At 33.1% G+C, this 14,926-nt stretch overlaps 1 protein-coding gene across 1 annotated transcript; it reads left to right on the top strand.

Moving 5' to 3' along the window:
* The first annotated feature begins 5,987 nt into the window (after window positions 1-5,987).
* On the top strand, window positions 5,988-8,297 carry LOC128242147 (skin secretory protein xP2-like). The gene is made up of 5 exons (XM_052959213.1): window positions 5,988-6,049; window positions 6,667-6,744; window positions 6,992-7,378; window positions 7,755-7,804; window positions 8,206-8,297. The coding sequence occupies exons 1-5, from the start codon at window positions 5,989-5,991 to the stop codon at window positions 8,254-8,256; spliced, it is 627 nt and encodes a 208-aa protein (XP_052815173.1). The 5' UTR covers window position 5,988; the 3' UTR covers window positions 8,257-8,297.
* Window positions 8,298-14,926: the final 6,629 nt, after the last annotated feature.

Here is a 14,926-nt window from a genome sequence, read left to right as displayed (position 1 = left end):
ATTTCGCCTTATTTAAAATAAGTCCCATCAACTGAAATCCAATTAAAAACCTTCGAAAGTTAACGACACATTTGTTGGAATGAGTCGGCTGCAGATCAAACGGTACTATTTGTGACGTCAGTGCACGAGCGGTGATAATATCAAAGGCGCGTGGCTATGGTTTGTATTTAATTCGGTCAGTCGGATACCGTACGATCCCATTTGATTGCCAAGATTTCGCCTAGGCTGGTAAGAAATTACCATACGATCGAAAAAATAATAATCAATAATCGTCGTCTGGGAATCTTATAACAATGACCGAAATGTTTGAATTCACTATAAATATGAATGAAACTTTGATTGTACGAAAATAAGATAAGTAAAATAAATCCATATCCGCGTTTACTTGTTCTATTTTTAACCTACCTCCACTTGAAGGCCTAGTTTAAGGAGCTCACTGTTGACAAGAAAATCGGCGATTTTCCTCATGCAAATTAACAAATTAGTTGATAATTGACTGTTTGGGTAGAACATTATCACAGATCTGTAGAAATTGAAGTGCTGGATTTGTTTTCTAAAAACCGATCGCGACATATAAACGAGTATTGTATACAAAAAACACCAGATTTCATGGGCAAAATTGGCGGGAAAATACGGTAGTCGAAGGTGTTTTTCTGTGACTTTTTGTAAGTTATGAAACGCTAAGATATAACATAATTGTTATGATTCAACAGAAAATTTCATGATATGGAAACTGTAAAAAAAAAAATCCCGACCGACCGACCCTATTTTTTTTTCGCCATGTCACCGGAAACACAGGTATTTTTTTTGGCCTTAGTCTATTACCCGTATTTAAAATATAAATGACATGATAGTCTAAAATGCATTTTAAATATGTAAACAATTTACATACTTGAAGCATTCCTACGAAAACAATCGATAACACAGTTTAAGTTGTAACAATTTTAAGTAATGGTTGGATTGTTTTAATTGTGTTTACTTAACGACGACGACGAATGTGTAAAACTGGATAAAACGTCGTCCCATCACGGTCCTAGATTTTCGGTCATTTCACCAACTTGGGTTCCAAATGGACAGATAAAGCGCGCGTCAGGACTACTTTCTGCCGATCGTTGTCACACTTTGTCTTCTGTACATCAAACTTTCCCAGGATACTCAAAAGCGGTGTTAGCCGCAATTGTTTATACGCTATATGACCAAGGGACATACATCTTGAAACTGTATTACAGTTCGATATTTTAGTTATTTCCCATACTGGTTGTATTTCTGGTATATTCGTATTTGTTTGGTTATTTTACTCAACTTAATTTCATTTTAAAATGTGGGATATATAAAAAACGTGACATTATATTTTAAAAGAAGACAAGTGATATATATTCACAACAATAAATAATGACGACAGAATTTAGAAGGAAGCTTAGTAGCTTTTACTATGTCACGCTTTTGTTACAATCACTGTTAATGATAAATGCAAAGACAATAAATAAAAAATACCCCTAAGCAAGATAAAAAAAGCCGAGATATCCAAGTTTTCACAATAACAATGTTATTTTAGTTGTTGTCTTTTTTGCCCATAGACTCTATATAGCTGTTGATCAAGACTGGTAAAAAATTGTTTTCAAAAGTTCAAGACTTATTATTCAGATTTGGCTACGCATACTTGTGGTACGATCCACAATCTATTAATTGCAATTATTTAGTTATGCAATTTAAGAAAAACCATGATCGGCAATTTTATGCATTTTAATGCAGGAATGGCATAGAGATTTAGAAAATAACATCATAGTATCCTTATTATATAAATAGATGAAAACGAACTTTGAGTACGAACAATATATGGACGTTATAATGAGTGCATTAAAGGGACGTTATTGTCGTTCAGATGATAACTTCTACATGTTCTATCTATTAGTTAAGAATGGAAACCAAAAGGTACGGACAGTACCGTATTAAAAGACATGAACGTTCATGCCAAAAAATATAGTTTGTATATACTATTTCGAGGAGTAAACGTTCGTCTTCTTCATCCCAATTTCTAACAGTTTAGATGTTTATAAAATAAAATACTTATTAGCGGACTGAAATTGTTCTGAAGTGCTTCGAAGGCATTCAATAGTGACAACTGCGCATTGGTGCCCAAAATAAGCCATCTTTCTGCTTGGGGCGAAGGTTGTATGCTTTAAGTAACAATCTCTTGATGGGTCCAATCACAGCTCCTATCATGTAGTCTGCATAAATTTTAAACTAATGCATTAAAGTGAGTAATTTTGATAATAGGCCAATAGGGATACTGATATAAATTATAATATAATACCGACTTCCTTACGTTATCATATGAAAACGTGTAAGTGTTAGTCTAACTTGAATAGTCTTATAGTGAGTATAGCTAATAACTTGTGTGGCTACATTTCTGTGGCATGTTGACTTAGTTTAATTCCATTTTCCTCAAGTTTAAATTGCTAATCTGTTGTTTTATTGTAATTTAAAGGTATATTTAAACTAAAATATATTATCTATGTGGTTCTGTATTACATATTATTTAACCATTTGATATATGAAATGAACTCTGAGCTGATGTCGAAATATTCTAACACAAAAAGTAAACAATTAGATACATTTCGAGTGCAAGATGGCCGCCGTGTGGATTCTGGTGTGCCTAGTGTCGGCTGCTATGGGCTTCGATAAAACTTTTCATGGACGTCCACCAGCGTCAATGTGTGAGTATCGACGTTTGTATTGCATATTATATAATTTGGCATCTTACCCTACGTATGATGTTTGATGATGGCTGCGAATTCTTTTTACAATATCAAATTTGCGTATTTTTTGGTTTTTAAAAAGTAAAATAAAAATGAGTGGAAAACGACCTGAAACAAATTGCATTTACAGAAATGTTCTACATTTTTGATAGATCACATTACAAATATAGAAAGCATAAAATGAAATGTGATAAACAAAAGCAATTAATTAACATTCAGTTATTTACTGTTAACAGTTTCAAAGAATTTCATAGTCCATATTTGATCCAGTGATTCTACGAATCTGATACTTGTATTAGTAAATACACGACAAAAGCAATCTTGTGAAAAAAGCAATTGTTAAAAACGATATATATATATATATATATATATATATATATATATATATATATATATCGCCGCGAGCATATTTTCGGAAGTCGTACGCGATAGCGGAGATGAACGCGGCGATGAGCATATCAACGCGATTTCCCGCAATGACACAATATCTCGCGCGGTGGCAACGCGTTTTTTTGTTGTTGTTTTTTTTTTTTGCAAAAATCGCGTGGTTGGTCATTCGGAACTCCTCGGCCATTTTTATCGAAAACAACCTCGGATGTATGCCGGTACTTCAGTTGAAGTACTTCGTATTTTGTTTAATTATATCATTAATTAAATGTAGTGTTTAAGAGTTGTATTTATTGATTTAAGTTTAAATTTATTGCCATTGAAGTGTATTATTGCAAACATAATAAAGATTCACAAGAGTTAAGTCATAAAGTTTAACTGCTAAATAAAATTATGACGCGATCTATTTAAAGCGGAATTAAACGTACCACTTTTTGAGTATGTACACCGTCCAAAAACATCCGAGGTTGTTTTCGATAAAAATGGCCGAGGAGCTCCGTATGGTGGTTGATAGTGTACCTTTCCTTCGTTGATATAAGCTACATGTTTATTTGCTGTAAAGTTTAAATTTTCTTTTTAATATTTAAGTTCAATAATATATTTTGGTCAAATATGGAGCAATAAACTCTTTGGAATCTATTAAAAACTCAGCAACAGCATTAGATAAGTCACAGCTCTTATTACGTTTCAGACTTAAAATGATTTTATATATCTCATCAACAGTGAAGTCGCAATCCAATTCATTGGTTTCAACAGTATTCACAGAATCAGGATAATCGTTAACATGGAAATTGCTGGGGTGGGGTGTATTTGACATATTTTTGAAATGCTGAATAAATTCATCAATACTTATGTCATTAGAATTTATATTTCTTTACCTTTATACTTATTAATATACTTCCAAAAGGATCTAGCATTTGTCTTGCTAAGTGTAGCTAATGTACATTTTCAATAAATGAATTCCTTTCTTTTATTTCACAATAACAATGTTATTTTTGTTGTTGTCTTTTTTGCCCATAGACTCTATATAGCTGTTTGATCAAGACTGGTAAAAAATTGTTTTCAAAAGTTCAAGACTTATTATTCAGATAATGAGTGCAGAAAAGGGACGTTATTGTCGTTCAGATGATAACTTCTATCTATTAGTTAAAAATAGAAACCAAAAGATACGGACAGTACCGTATTAAAAGATACTCTGTTCGTATTTGTTAAAAAATATGTTGTATGCATTGAATTATGTTGAAATGTTTGATCAAGGGTCATTTTGACCTTTTTTTAAAAAAAAAACATAGTTTGTATATACTATTTCGAGGAGTAAACGTTCGTCTTCTTCATCCCAATTTCTAACAGTTTAGATGTTTATAAAATAAAATACTTATTAGCGGACTGAAATTGTTCTGAAGTGCTTCGAGGGCATTAATAGTGACAACTGCGCATTGGTGCCCAAAATAAGCCATCTTTCTGCTTGGGGCGAAGGTTGTATGCTTTAAGTAACAATCCCTTGATGGGTCCAATCACAGCTCCTATCATGTAGTCTGCATAAATTTTAAACTAATGCATTAAAGTGAGTAATTTTGAAAATAGGCCAATAGGGATACTGATATAAATTATAATATAATACCGACTTGCTTTTGGCTAAGCATTTTGATTTATCATTTATTATGTTAAGGAAACTTCAAAACTTCAAATTTAAACGTTTACCAGTCTCTTATGTTTAACGTTGCCACATCCATGTGAAGTAGTAGATAATAGATTGGCCGAAAGGGTCAGAAAGAGAAAAAAGATCCAAACGCATGAAATAATTTATATTGTTTTTATTATGCCCAAATTACTTTGATATATTTGTGTGTTTTTTTCACTGTGTTTGCTGACAAGGACACATGAGTACTTCATTGGAATGAATTGATCTCATTTGTCAACCTTGCAAAAACAAAATTCATTTGATGTTGTTTTTTTTAATTTACCTGTTTAAATATTTTCAAGATTATATATTACGAAATCGAGTACAAACATAAGTAGAAAAATAGTTTTTTAAGCTACAAATTATCATTAAACACTTGAAGAAGTCCCACTTATACGAATATGTATCATTTGATTAGAATAATAAATCCTTTTGCAAGACCACTTACCTTTCCTTTCAGCGGTTGCTTATAAAAATGCCTCATTATAGTGACTCGAGCAGTAGGAACGAATTGATCACAGAAACGGTAAGCCGCTTTATCGGTAACAGTTTTGATTGATAGAAGATTACAATCATTTCATGTCACCGATAAATTTGAAAACTTTCTTTTTGCATATGTTTTTCATTCATTAAAATTTAATTGTAAATGGGATAATCGAACAAAAATAATGATTTCCTTCGTAATTAATTAATTTCATTCTTTTTCCGTACAGAGACATCACTAATGCTTTTGTTATACGAATGAATTTAATTTCAATCAAAGTTAAAACATTTGACTCCTTACATGAGGCAAATGAATGTACAGGTATACATATTTTAAAAAATGCATTTTAAATTAATAAGTTTTATAACTTGTTAATTTTGATATAACAATCCGTGAAAAATTAACAGTCAGGCGCGCATGTCTACGGTGGCACATAAGTGACAAAGGTTGTGGCCGAAATTTACTAAGTTGTGGCCACAATATAAATTAAGTGTTGCGGATGTCACCTCTATGCCAGCGTACATCGACTCTTGTTTTTCCCAAAACATATTCAGAACTGTGAGCAGAAAGTTTTACATGTGAAACATAACAAATAACATCAAGTGATTTGACAATATTTGTATATTTTTGGAGCATTTGAGTCAAACGTGCACACATGTTTTCTTTTTCAGAAAATCATGAGGGCCGTTCTAGTTCTGGTCATTGTAAATTGTGTAATTGGTTTGTCACGGGCAGCAGGTAAACACTAGCTTCTCTTATCAAGTAATGGTTTACGATCTTCTGATAGTATACATGTTTAAGCTTTTAATGTGAAAAAAGAATATAATATATTACTTTCCAAATACCTTATCAACATATCGTAAATGTTTAATGTGACTTATACATGTTTAAAACACATTCTAAACGGTCCATGCTTTTAATTGTACTATATACTAATTTCGAAATTGACAGCGTATAGAATTGCACTCGAGTCAGTTTACTGGGTAAAAGCTAGTTATGGTGTCAATTTTGACTGGTCATCAGAAATTTCCCTTGGTGGAATTTAAACCCAGAACCTGTTGGGTCAGAGGCGGACACCACTAGACCACGCTCAACCTGTCAATGTTCCTAATAAAATAGAAGAAATTGAACATTTTTTTAATATCCTGTGAGAGAAGATCAGACTGTATTCTCCATTTTTTTATTCCAGTTTGTATCAAATTGGCATTATCATACTGTTTAGAAAGCTTAAAAATGAAATATTAATTATTATCTTGCAATGAACTCTACATACCCGTAACGTTTGGCGAGATGATAAAATCAAAGGCTTCTAAACACAAAGTTGTTCTACCCTTAAAAACATTTTTTTCTTATAGTGAACTCGACATGCTCAGCAACAACAGCGTGTGACGACGCCAAGAATGAAGTTTGCGAGAATGGATATTGTAAGATAAGTAAGATATATAAATTCTTATGAACTTAAAATGTTTCAACAAAAGTTTTTGCTGGAATCGCCAAAAAGACGCAATCAATTTTCCTTCATTTACTTAAGCATGTTTATATACGTACACACTTTTTCTCAAGATTGTCATTTTAACCACAACCAAAGAAAAAAGAAAAGAAAAACGTTATTTTTCATTATAAACTATGCCTTATTTATCAGGTTTTTTTTGTTAAAAAAATACTGGTTTCCTCATTCAGAAATTGAGGGTACGTGCGAAGTTGAACAGACTCAACCAACGACAACAGCCCCTGTACAAGCGCAAACTACAGCCCCGACAGCAGCCCCAGGGCAAACATCAGCCCCAACACCAACCACAGGGCAAACAGCAGACCCAGGGCAAACAGAAGCCCCAACACCAGACCCAGGGTTAACAGAAGCCCCAGAAGCAGCCCCAGCAGAGCAATTAGCTGGAAATAATGAAAGAAAGCGTCGTGCAGCACCAGCAACCATGACCATGCCACCAATGACGAACAAACAAGAGTGCGTGGAAAATTCGTGGTGTAGAAAACCGACTGGGAGTACGGAGTGGACATGCCAATGTAAGGATGGATATGACAAGGATGACAACGGATTCTGTGAGGAGGGTAGGTGTAGCACCTTATCGTTTGCTCTAATATTTTGATAAATCATATGTTATGATTGAAGTAGAATTTTTTTTAAACACTGCCCGTGTTCAATATAAGGCAAAAGAAATCAAAATGTATTTGGGCAACAAGATTACGTGTCTATGGAATATATTGAGATATCAATACTAGTAAAAGTACAATGTGACAAAATAAATGAAATATGCAAATCTACGAAACATTACATACAACCGTTCAATTATATAACTGTATCAACGATAAGCACATGTACCATTGAAACAACTATTGTATTTTAACTAACAAAATTACACATAGACATTCCGTCTTTGTTGGCATGTTAAATTTGAGCAATCATACTTTGTTGCTTTTCTTTCAGCTAAAAGCTCAGCATCAAGTCTTCGATTCGGAATTTTCACTTTTGCATTGGTGAATTTATTCCTTTACATCAGCTTATAAAAAAATATTCGTAAAATTTTCTACAGCCTTTGTCCGTAAATTTTCCCACAGCCTTTGTCATTGGTTACATTAGTACAGTTATAATTCAATAAACACCTCTAGTATAATATGGTCAAATGAATATAAAAATAATTTAAACGTTTTAAAACCCTTAACTTAATACTTCCGTAAACAAAGATTAATCCATATTGAACGAGTGTTTAGTTGTACCCAAATAATTGTAATTGGCGAAGGCATTTTTGAACTTTTCTATACAGTATCTGTCAACAAAATGGCTTGAAAACATGTATAATTACAGTAGAACATTGTGTATTGATTTTCTATAAGACGAGTAACTTGTAATATTCTTTACCTGATGACGCATCTTGCAGAACCATGGAGAAGAGGATCTACAAGCAACAGTGTGTGGCTTTGACTATTAAATATTGTATTTTGTTTTCGCCTTTTGTATGTTTGAGTTGAGTGAATAAAATAGACTTTATTAATAGGTCTTCCTTGGTAACTTAATGGGGCAACAATTGACCTTTGTAAACGTTTGAGTAGTGATGCTGTGATTTATATATGTCTTCTTTATGTAACCATGGTCTTGAGCATACGCTTGATTGAAAAAAAACCCCATTAAAATCATAGCAGAACTAGTATTTGAAATCATTACATGTAACACATTGTGATGAAACCACTAGTATTCAATGTCAACTGTCATTACCGATATACATGTATCTGTAAACCTTCTAAAAGTGCGGATCTGATAAATGAATTTCATGGGAAAAACACTCACTGTTTACCTGATTGAGACAAGATGTCACAAAGCCAAACTCAAGAATGCAATGTCAGTATGACAATGAAACCTACACGGATATGTCCAAACGTTGAAAGTCTCAAAACAAATCCTAATTAGAGACTTATGGCAAGGTCCGAAACGACAATGAATTAGAGACTAAAACGTATAAACAACAAATCAATGATGTCTGATTAGCTTAATGTCAATGCAAGTAGCCACAATGTTATTTTCATCAATATCAGAGATTAGGTTTATTTATGGTAGCAATATACAATAATTACTACAGGGCCAAGCCCAATAGCCAACGAAGACCCTGTTCAAAGGCACAAGTTATAACCAAGCATATGCTAAACGAGAGACACAACGGTGAACCTAACAGTAAACGATAACTTTAAGCAACACGAAATATAAAGTAACTGAATGGTCAAAACATTAGTCATAAATTTACGAAGACCCTGTTTAAAAGCAAAAGGTTAAGAAGGATCTGGCATCAAACAAGAGACACACAGTGTCACAATAAACGATATCAGTAAGCAAGAAACGAAAGAAAAAGTGTACGATTGCGTGCTTAACGCACTGTGGGGTAAAATTAAGAGTGTTTTGCTTATGGGTTTTATTTAAATGCTATCAAAGTCATCCGGGGTCATTTACTGACCATGTCCAATGTGTATAGCAAGTTTGAAGATAACAACTCATTTGGAAGTGAAACGACGGCGTTGAAAAAGACAACAGCGACGGACAAAGAAATGAGTATGAGCTAAAACGAGCTTATATGGATATGAATTTCACTGATGGTTCCAATGCGTGGTCATTCATTGATTAAGCTATTCTGATGCGTGTGGTCCGTTTGTTTGTGGTGTTAATAAAAAAAAAAATATTTGTGTCATTAGTCTAAACAGAGTTAATACTTGCATGTTTTACAACTGCCTGTTTCTCGTTGCATTATCAAAAACAAAATTGAAATGATAATTCCTTTTTTATTTCCTTCTCTCAGAGGAAAAGTAAACTGCAATAAAAAATATTGTTGTTGTGAAAACCCAAAAAGATAATGATTTAAAGCTGCATTCTCACAGATATACCGTTTTTATAACTTTCTTATTTTTTTGTCTTGGAAAGAGAAACTTTTGCATAAATATCTGCAAACCAATGATAAAAGATTGCTGACAAAGGATCAAATTGCAGGTTTTCATATTTCGGTTCAAAAATTATTTAATTGCTTAAACCGTTATAAACGGTTTAAGAAAAATGCATAAAACATCAATTTTTGAACTTAAATATAAAAATCTGCGATCTATTTTTGTCAACAGTCTTATATATCTGCTTTCCATGCATTTTTGCAAAAATTGGCTCGTTCCAATACAAAAAAAGTTGTCAAAATTGTCAATCTGTGAGAGTGCAGCTTTAACAGAGTTAATACTAGTATGTTTAACTATTGGCTTGTTCTTGTTGTTCTCGTTGCATAATCGAAAACAAAATTTAAAAGATAATTTCCTTTCTATGGCCTAGTTGATATGAGAGTTCCGAACAGTTGTCTAAGTAAGTTTTGTATTTCTTTCTGTCTGAGGAAAAGTAAACTGCAATAGAAAAGAATATTGTTGTTGTGAAAACCCAAAAAGATAATGATTGAAACGGAAAATGTCATTTTATTTTCTGACATTGATGCAATTAACTAGATTGAATTGAATAGAGCTTTAAATTGCATAACATCGATCGAGTACTATTTGATGACGACCAATATCTTCCAATTCAATCCGCCAACCTAACAACGAAGCAGATTAACGCCATAGGGGTGATTTTGATATAATAATTTACAACTCGTGTAGAAAAGAAAACATAATATAAATGATACACAAAACAAGTAGAGTCAGAGTATTCCTTCTAACTTTATAAATAATCATTTATTAATTCATTTCATTTGTTATTATTCTAATTTTGATAAGACAGAATCCGTCATATATAAAGTTGTTTTAACAATCCTCCTATGAGCCTATTGATTATAAATGTTGTATTGGGGTAGGGTTACCTCATGAAATTATTTGCTTGTATTCTTCAAATGTGCTGGCAGAATAACAATTAAATAAATTGTCATTCTGTCAGCACTTTCGAAGATAAATAAATGCCAATAATGTAGATAAATTTATTCCTTGATGCTTGCTTGTGTTCTTTTGGAATCCGAATCCATTTGTTATATACGCGTAGCTCCAATAGGCACGGTAGGCCCGGGCCTACACATCATTTCCAAAAATGAAAAATACAAAAAGTCCAAATCTGCTATAAAAACTGAAAGTAAAGGGGGTGACAGCTTATGCCTACTTTACATTCAAGTTAACACTCAAGGTTAACTAAGCATTTTTTTTTGCAAACAAGTTTAGTGCTTTTTTTTTAAGACAGTCGAACCGTTTAACAAATCAATTCGATAACTTTTTTACAACAACCGGCAAGCGCGTGATTTCAATGAGCGTCTGTTTAACTCGGTTTTGTTTATAATATAAGTTTCGAAGCGGCAGCATATTTTGAATATCATTCAACATGTTTCCCCCTTACCCCGACCCTGGAGATTCCGTTGGTTCGTGGAATGATGAATTCAAACTCAGACTTTTATCACAGAAGTGGGAGTTGGTCAGTGATTTCAAATTTCCATCGAGGTACGTGTGGCTGACAGATCTTTAATCGGAAAAGTTTCGAAAATTTCGGACAAAAATAAATTATTATTGTCTTAGTTTATCATAGAATAAATGGTAGGAAGAAATTACATTATACACAATGTAACCTTAATATTTGATATTTTGCATTTTTCTGCTGTATGGTTATATTATGATCGTAGTTACTTTTTAGTTTAAAGGGACGATACTGTACACCAAATTGGCTCCAAAAAAGTTTTTTCTCTGTAACGAATCTCAGGACAATTATTTAATAAAATGTTTTACTCTTTGATGTCATAATTGTAAAGAAAATACCAAAATGTAAAAAAAAAATCGAGTCGGAGACAGGGTTCGAAACGGTGTCGCCAAAATTGCAGTCCAGCGTTGTATCCCCTGTGCTACAAAGGCTTACCCTTAATTCATGGAATATTTAAGCTATACCTAACTTGGTAATATCACGTGAAAATATCGACTAGCCAATACGCATAAGAATGAACTGTAATAGGTATACATACCTAGTAGTTTTTTTAATGGAAAAATACGAAAATAAACTGCTAAAATAAATTAATTGTTAACTACATGTACGTGGTACTTCAGTAAGTTAGTTTCAATGCATTGTACACATCGATACCAAGTTTATGTCAGTTTTTGACAATTTTCTCATCATACGGTGTATAAAACTTAAATAAACTTATGCCAATTAATGTAAACACGGTACGACGACCCACCAAAGTGTGGAATGTACCTATTTGGAAGAAGAAGAAGAATAACGCTACAGTACACTATTCTACAGTTCATAAATAATCAATCCCTCCGTTCCTTTTATCACAATGGCCTATTCACCTTTTCATCCGTCACGAAAAATGTATAAATATATACTGCTCAGTACTATGTTTTACTGTTACTTTGCCCTTCCGTTCGTCCGTCAGATCGTCCGTTCGTTCACCCATCTATTCATCTATGCATCCGCACACATGCCCGTCAATGCAATATTTAACGATTTACTGTCATTTTTTTCTATATTCTATGGCATACTACTGCCGTAAGTTAACTTGACTGTGTTTGCGAATTGTTTCGTGTTAACCATTTAATTTTCGCGTTAATTATCTAGCTATCTAGTTAATATTCGGGATCCTTTTTTTGGTAAGATAGATATCTTATCTAGTTAACCAGTTATTATGTTACTTATTAATTGGTATTCTCAAATCATAACTAGATAACCAGTTACTGCTAAAAGCCAAAAAATGCATTAATAGAGAAGTGGTAATACGAATCTTATCATTACCAGTTATTTTGTTACTTATTAAGTGAAATTCACAAAACATAAGTAACTAACCTGTTAATGGTGTTCAACTAAAACAGGTAACAGGTGGGAGTTCTGGGCACTTTCAAGCCAGGTTTTAGTTTAGTGATATTTATGTTACCGAAAAAGTTTCGCGAATATTAACTAGATATCTAGATAATTATCGCGAAAATTAAGTGGTTAACACGAAAAATATTGCGAACGTTCACAGGTTATCTTACGGCAGTTATATGCTACCATAGTATTCTGCTATGCATGTTATGTTGTATAATTATAATGCTTCATGTCATTTTAGAAATATTGGCGGTAAGGAGAGAAAGTTTAATGCTAGCTGGTTGTCCAAGCACACATGGTTACGACAAATGTATCTTTCACAGTTTTTGCGTATTTTTCCAATTCGAAATTTACTGGGTTTGCCTACCACGTAAATCCCAGTAAACTTAATAATAGAGTCGGTATATGTATCTGTACTAACCAGGTGACTTTCACATGCTTAATATACATATATTCCGAGTCGGAACACTACTTTTATACGGGTAAACTCAGCTGAGACAGCCACAAACTATTCTTTTAATCATGTAAAATGATGTATAATAGGCCTCATACTAGCTCGTATTGATAATGCTAGGCTTGTTTATGGAAATACTATATTTGCCGATTATGGGACCATCTGGTGTCCAGTCCCTTTAAAAAAGAACTAATGTGCTTTTCTGAGCTTGTGTCTTGAACCACATGTGAGACAATCTGTTAACATCGGTCCAGTGCCTGACATTATGAATTTTGATGTAGAATAGGAGATAATGGATGCCGTACCTTCCATCATCCGGGTCGGTGGGAAGCAGCATGTTGGCGAGATATTGGCGAAGCCGGTAGTTGTTTTCAAAGTCAACATGGAATGCTGTAACGGGAGTGAAACTCGTTGACAAAGTTGCAATACTTATGTAAATGTACATATTTATCTTGAAAGTTAAAACAGTAACATTACAAGTGTCTTAGATGTGAAAAGGAACCATCCAAACTTACATTTGTATGAAAAGATTTTTGCAAGTATAAAATAAGTTCAAGCATCTAAAACATATTCCGTCAAATTCTAAATTCAGCACAAAGTTTTTATTGTTGTTTTTTTAATCTTATTAGTTTAACCATATTTCCTCATATAAATTGCACAGTAACAAGTACATATTACACATGTAAGATGAAAATATACAAATGGGTCGGGCCACAAGTTATAACAACATTTATATTGATTCAGCAAAAGGCTATATTTTTCAATCTATATTTCTGTGTAATAATACTATCGCTCTTTTGAAAGAAATAGTAAATGTCAGTTAAAACATAGTTTATTTAGTCTACAAGCCTAATGTTTAATTGAGTTTGTAACACTAACATAATATCAGACCCAAATTCAAGACCTGATGATATTTTATAAATGCACGTTAATAAGATGGCCCCAGCAAACAACAAAGCCCATCAAATAATATTGAAATTCACCGTGTCCTTTGTATTGATAATACTTTACGTTCATATTGTATATTGCACAAAGAGTTATGACGTCATTATTTACTTCAATCACAGGGGCAGGTTGCGTTGTTTTGACACACCACACCCCCGTCCGTTTTTTTTATCAATTTTTTTTATCAAATTTTAGTAAGAATATGATGTGGTAACTGTAACTTGTGAAAATTGGCCAAAAAAAATATTTTTTTATTTTTTTTATTTTATTACTGTGGTCATACATCATAAATGCGATAAAAAATGCAATCAATCCTTAAAAGACTCACTTTTGCTAAAGTTGAACTGTATGTTATGGTATGGCTTGGGTTTGGGCAGTGAAAATGGCGTCTCTGTCTTCTCTGGATCGATACCGAGGAACTTGTATTCCACAAACAGCTGCTTGATGTTGTCGTTGGCCATTGCCGCCGAGTCCTCCTGTAGAGACACACGGTTGATGGCCACCGTTACAGAGTTGCCCTGAAATACATCGACGATTTAGTAGATATCATAACTCTATAAATAGCTGCTTGATGACATTGTTGGCCATTGAGGTGGCCATTGCAGCTTGGTCCTTGTCTAGCGATAAACAATGTTATTGAGTTGCTCTATTCAAATAATTGTCACCAACTACAAGTTTCCACGGATTTGAATATCTAACCAATGTGAATTACTCACAGATAAGTCTAATAACACAAGGATTTTTTTAAATACATTGTAATAGTCCACTTAAATTATGCTTATCATCTATATTAAAAGTAACTTACATTCAGTATTTCTGTCATCATTTCATGTGGCTTCTAGCTTTACATATTTGTAGCTTTACATGTCCTAAGAAAATAAATGCAAAAGATATATTTATTGTTAAAAACATG

Source organism: Mya arenaria, chromosome 8, assembly GCF_026914265.1.
Source record: "Mya arenaria isolate MELC-2E11 chromosome 8, ASM2691426v1".
NCBI lineage: Eukaryota > Metazoa > Mollusca > Bivalvia > Myida > Myidae > Mya > Mya arenaria.
This window is presented reverse-complemented; position numbering and strand designations above follow the sequence as displayed.

Bases quoted from the DNA above. Each gene is read 5' to 3' on its own strand.
- LOC128242147 (XM_052959213.1), top strand. From the start codon at position 5,989: ATGAGGGCCGTTCTAGTTCTGGTCATTGTAAATTGTGTAATTGGTTTG. The intron at 7,379-7,754 runs GTAGGTGTAGCA...CTTTTCTTTCAG, and splicing joins CAACGGATTCTGTGAGGAGG to CTAAAAGCTCAGCATCAAGT. The intron at 7,805-8,205 runs GTGAATTTATTC...CGCATCTTGCAG, and splicing joins GAATTTTCACTTTTGCATTG to AACCATGGAGAAGAGGATCT.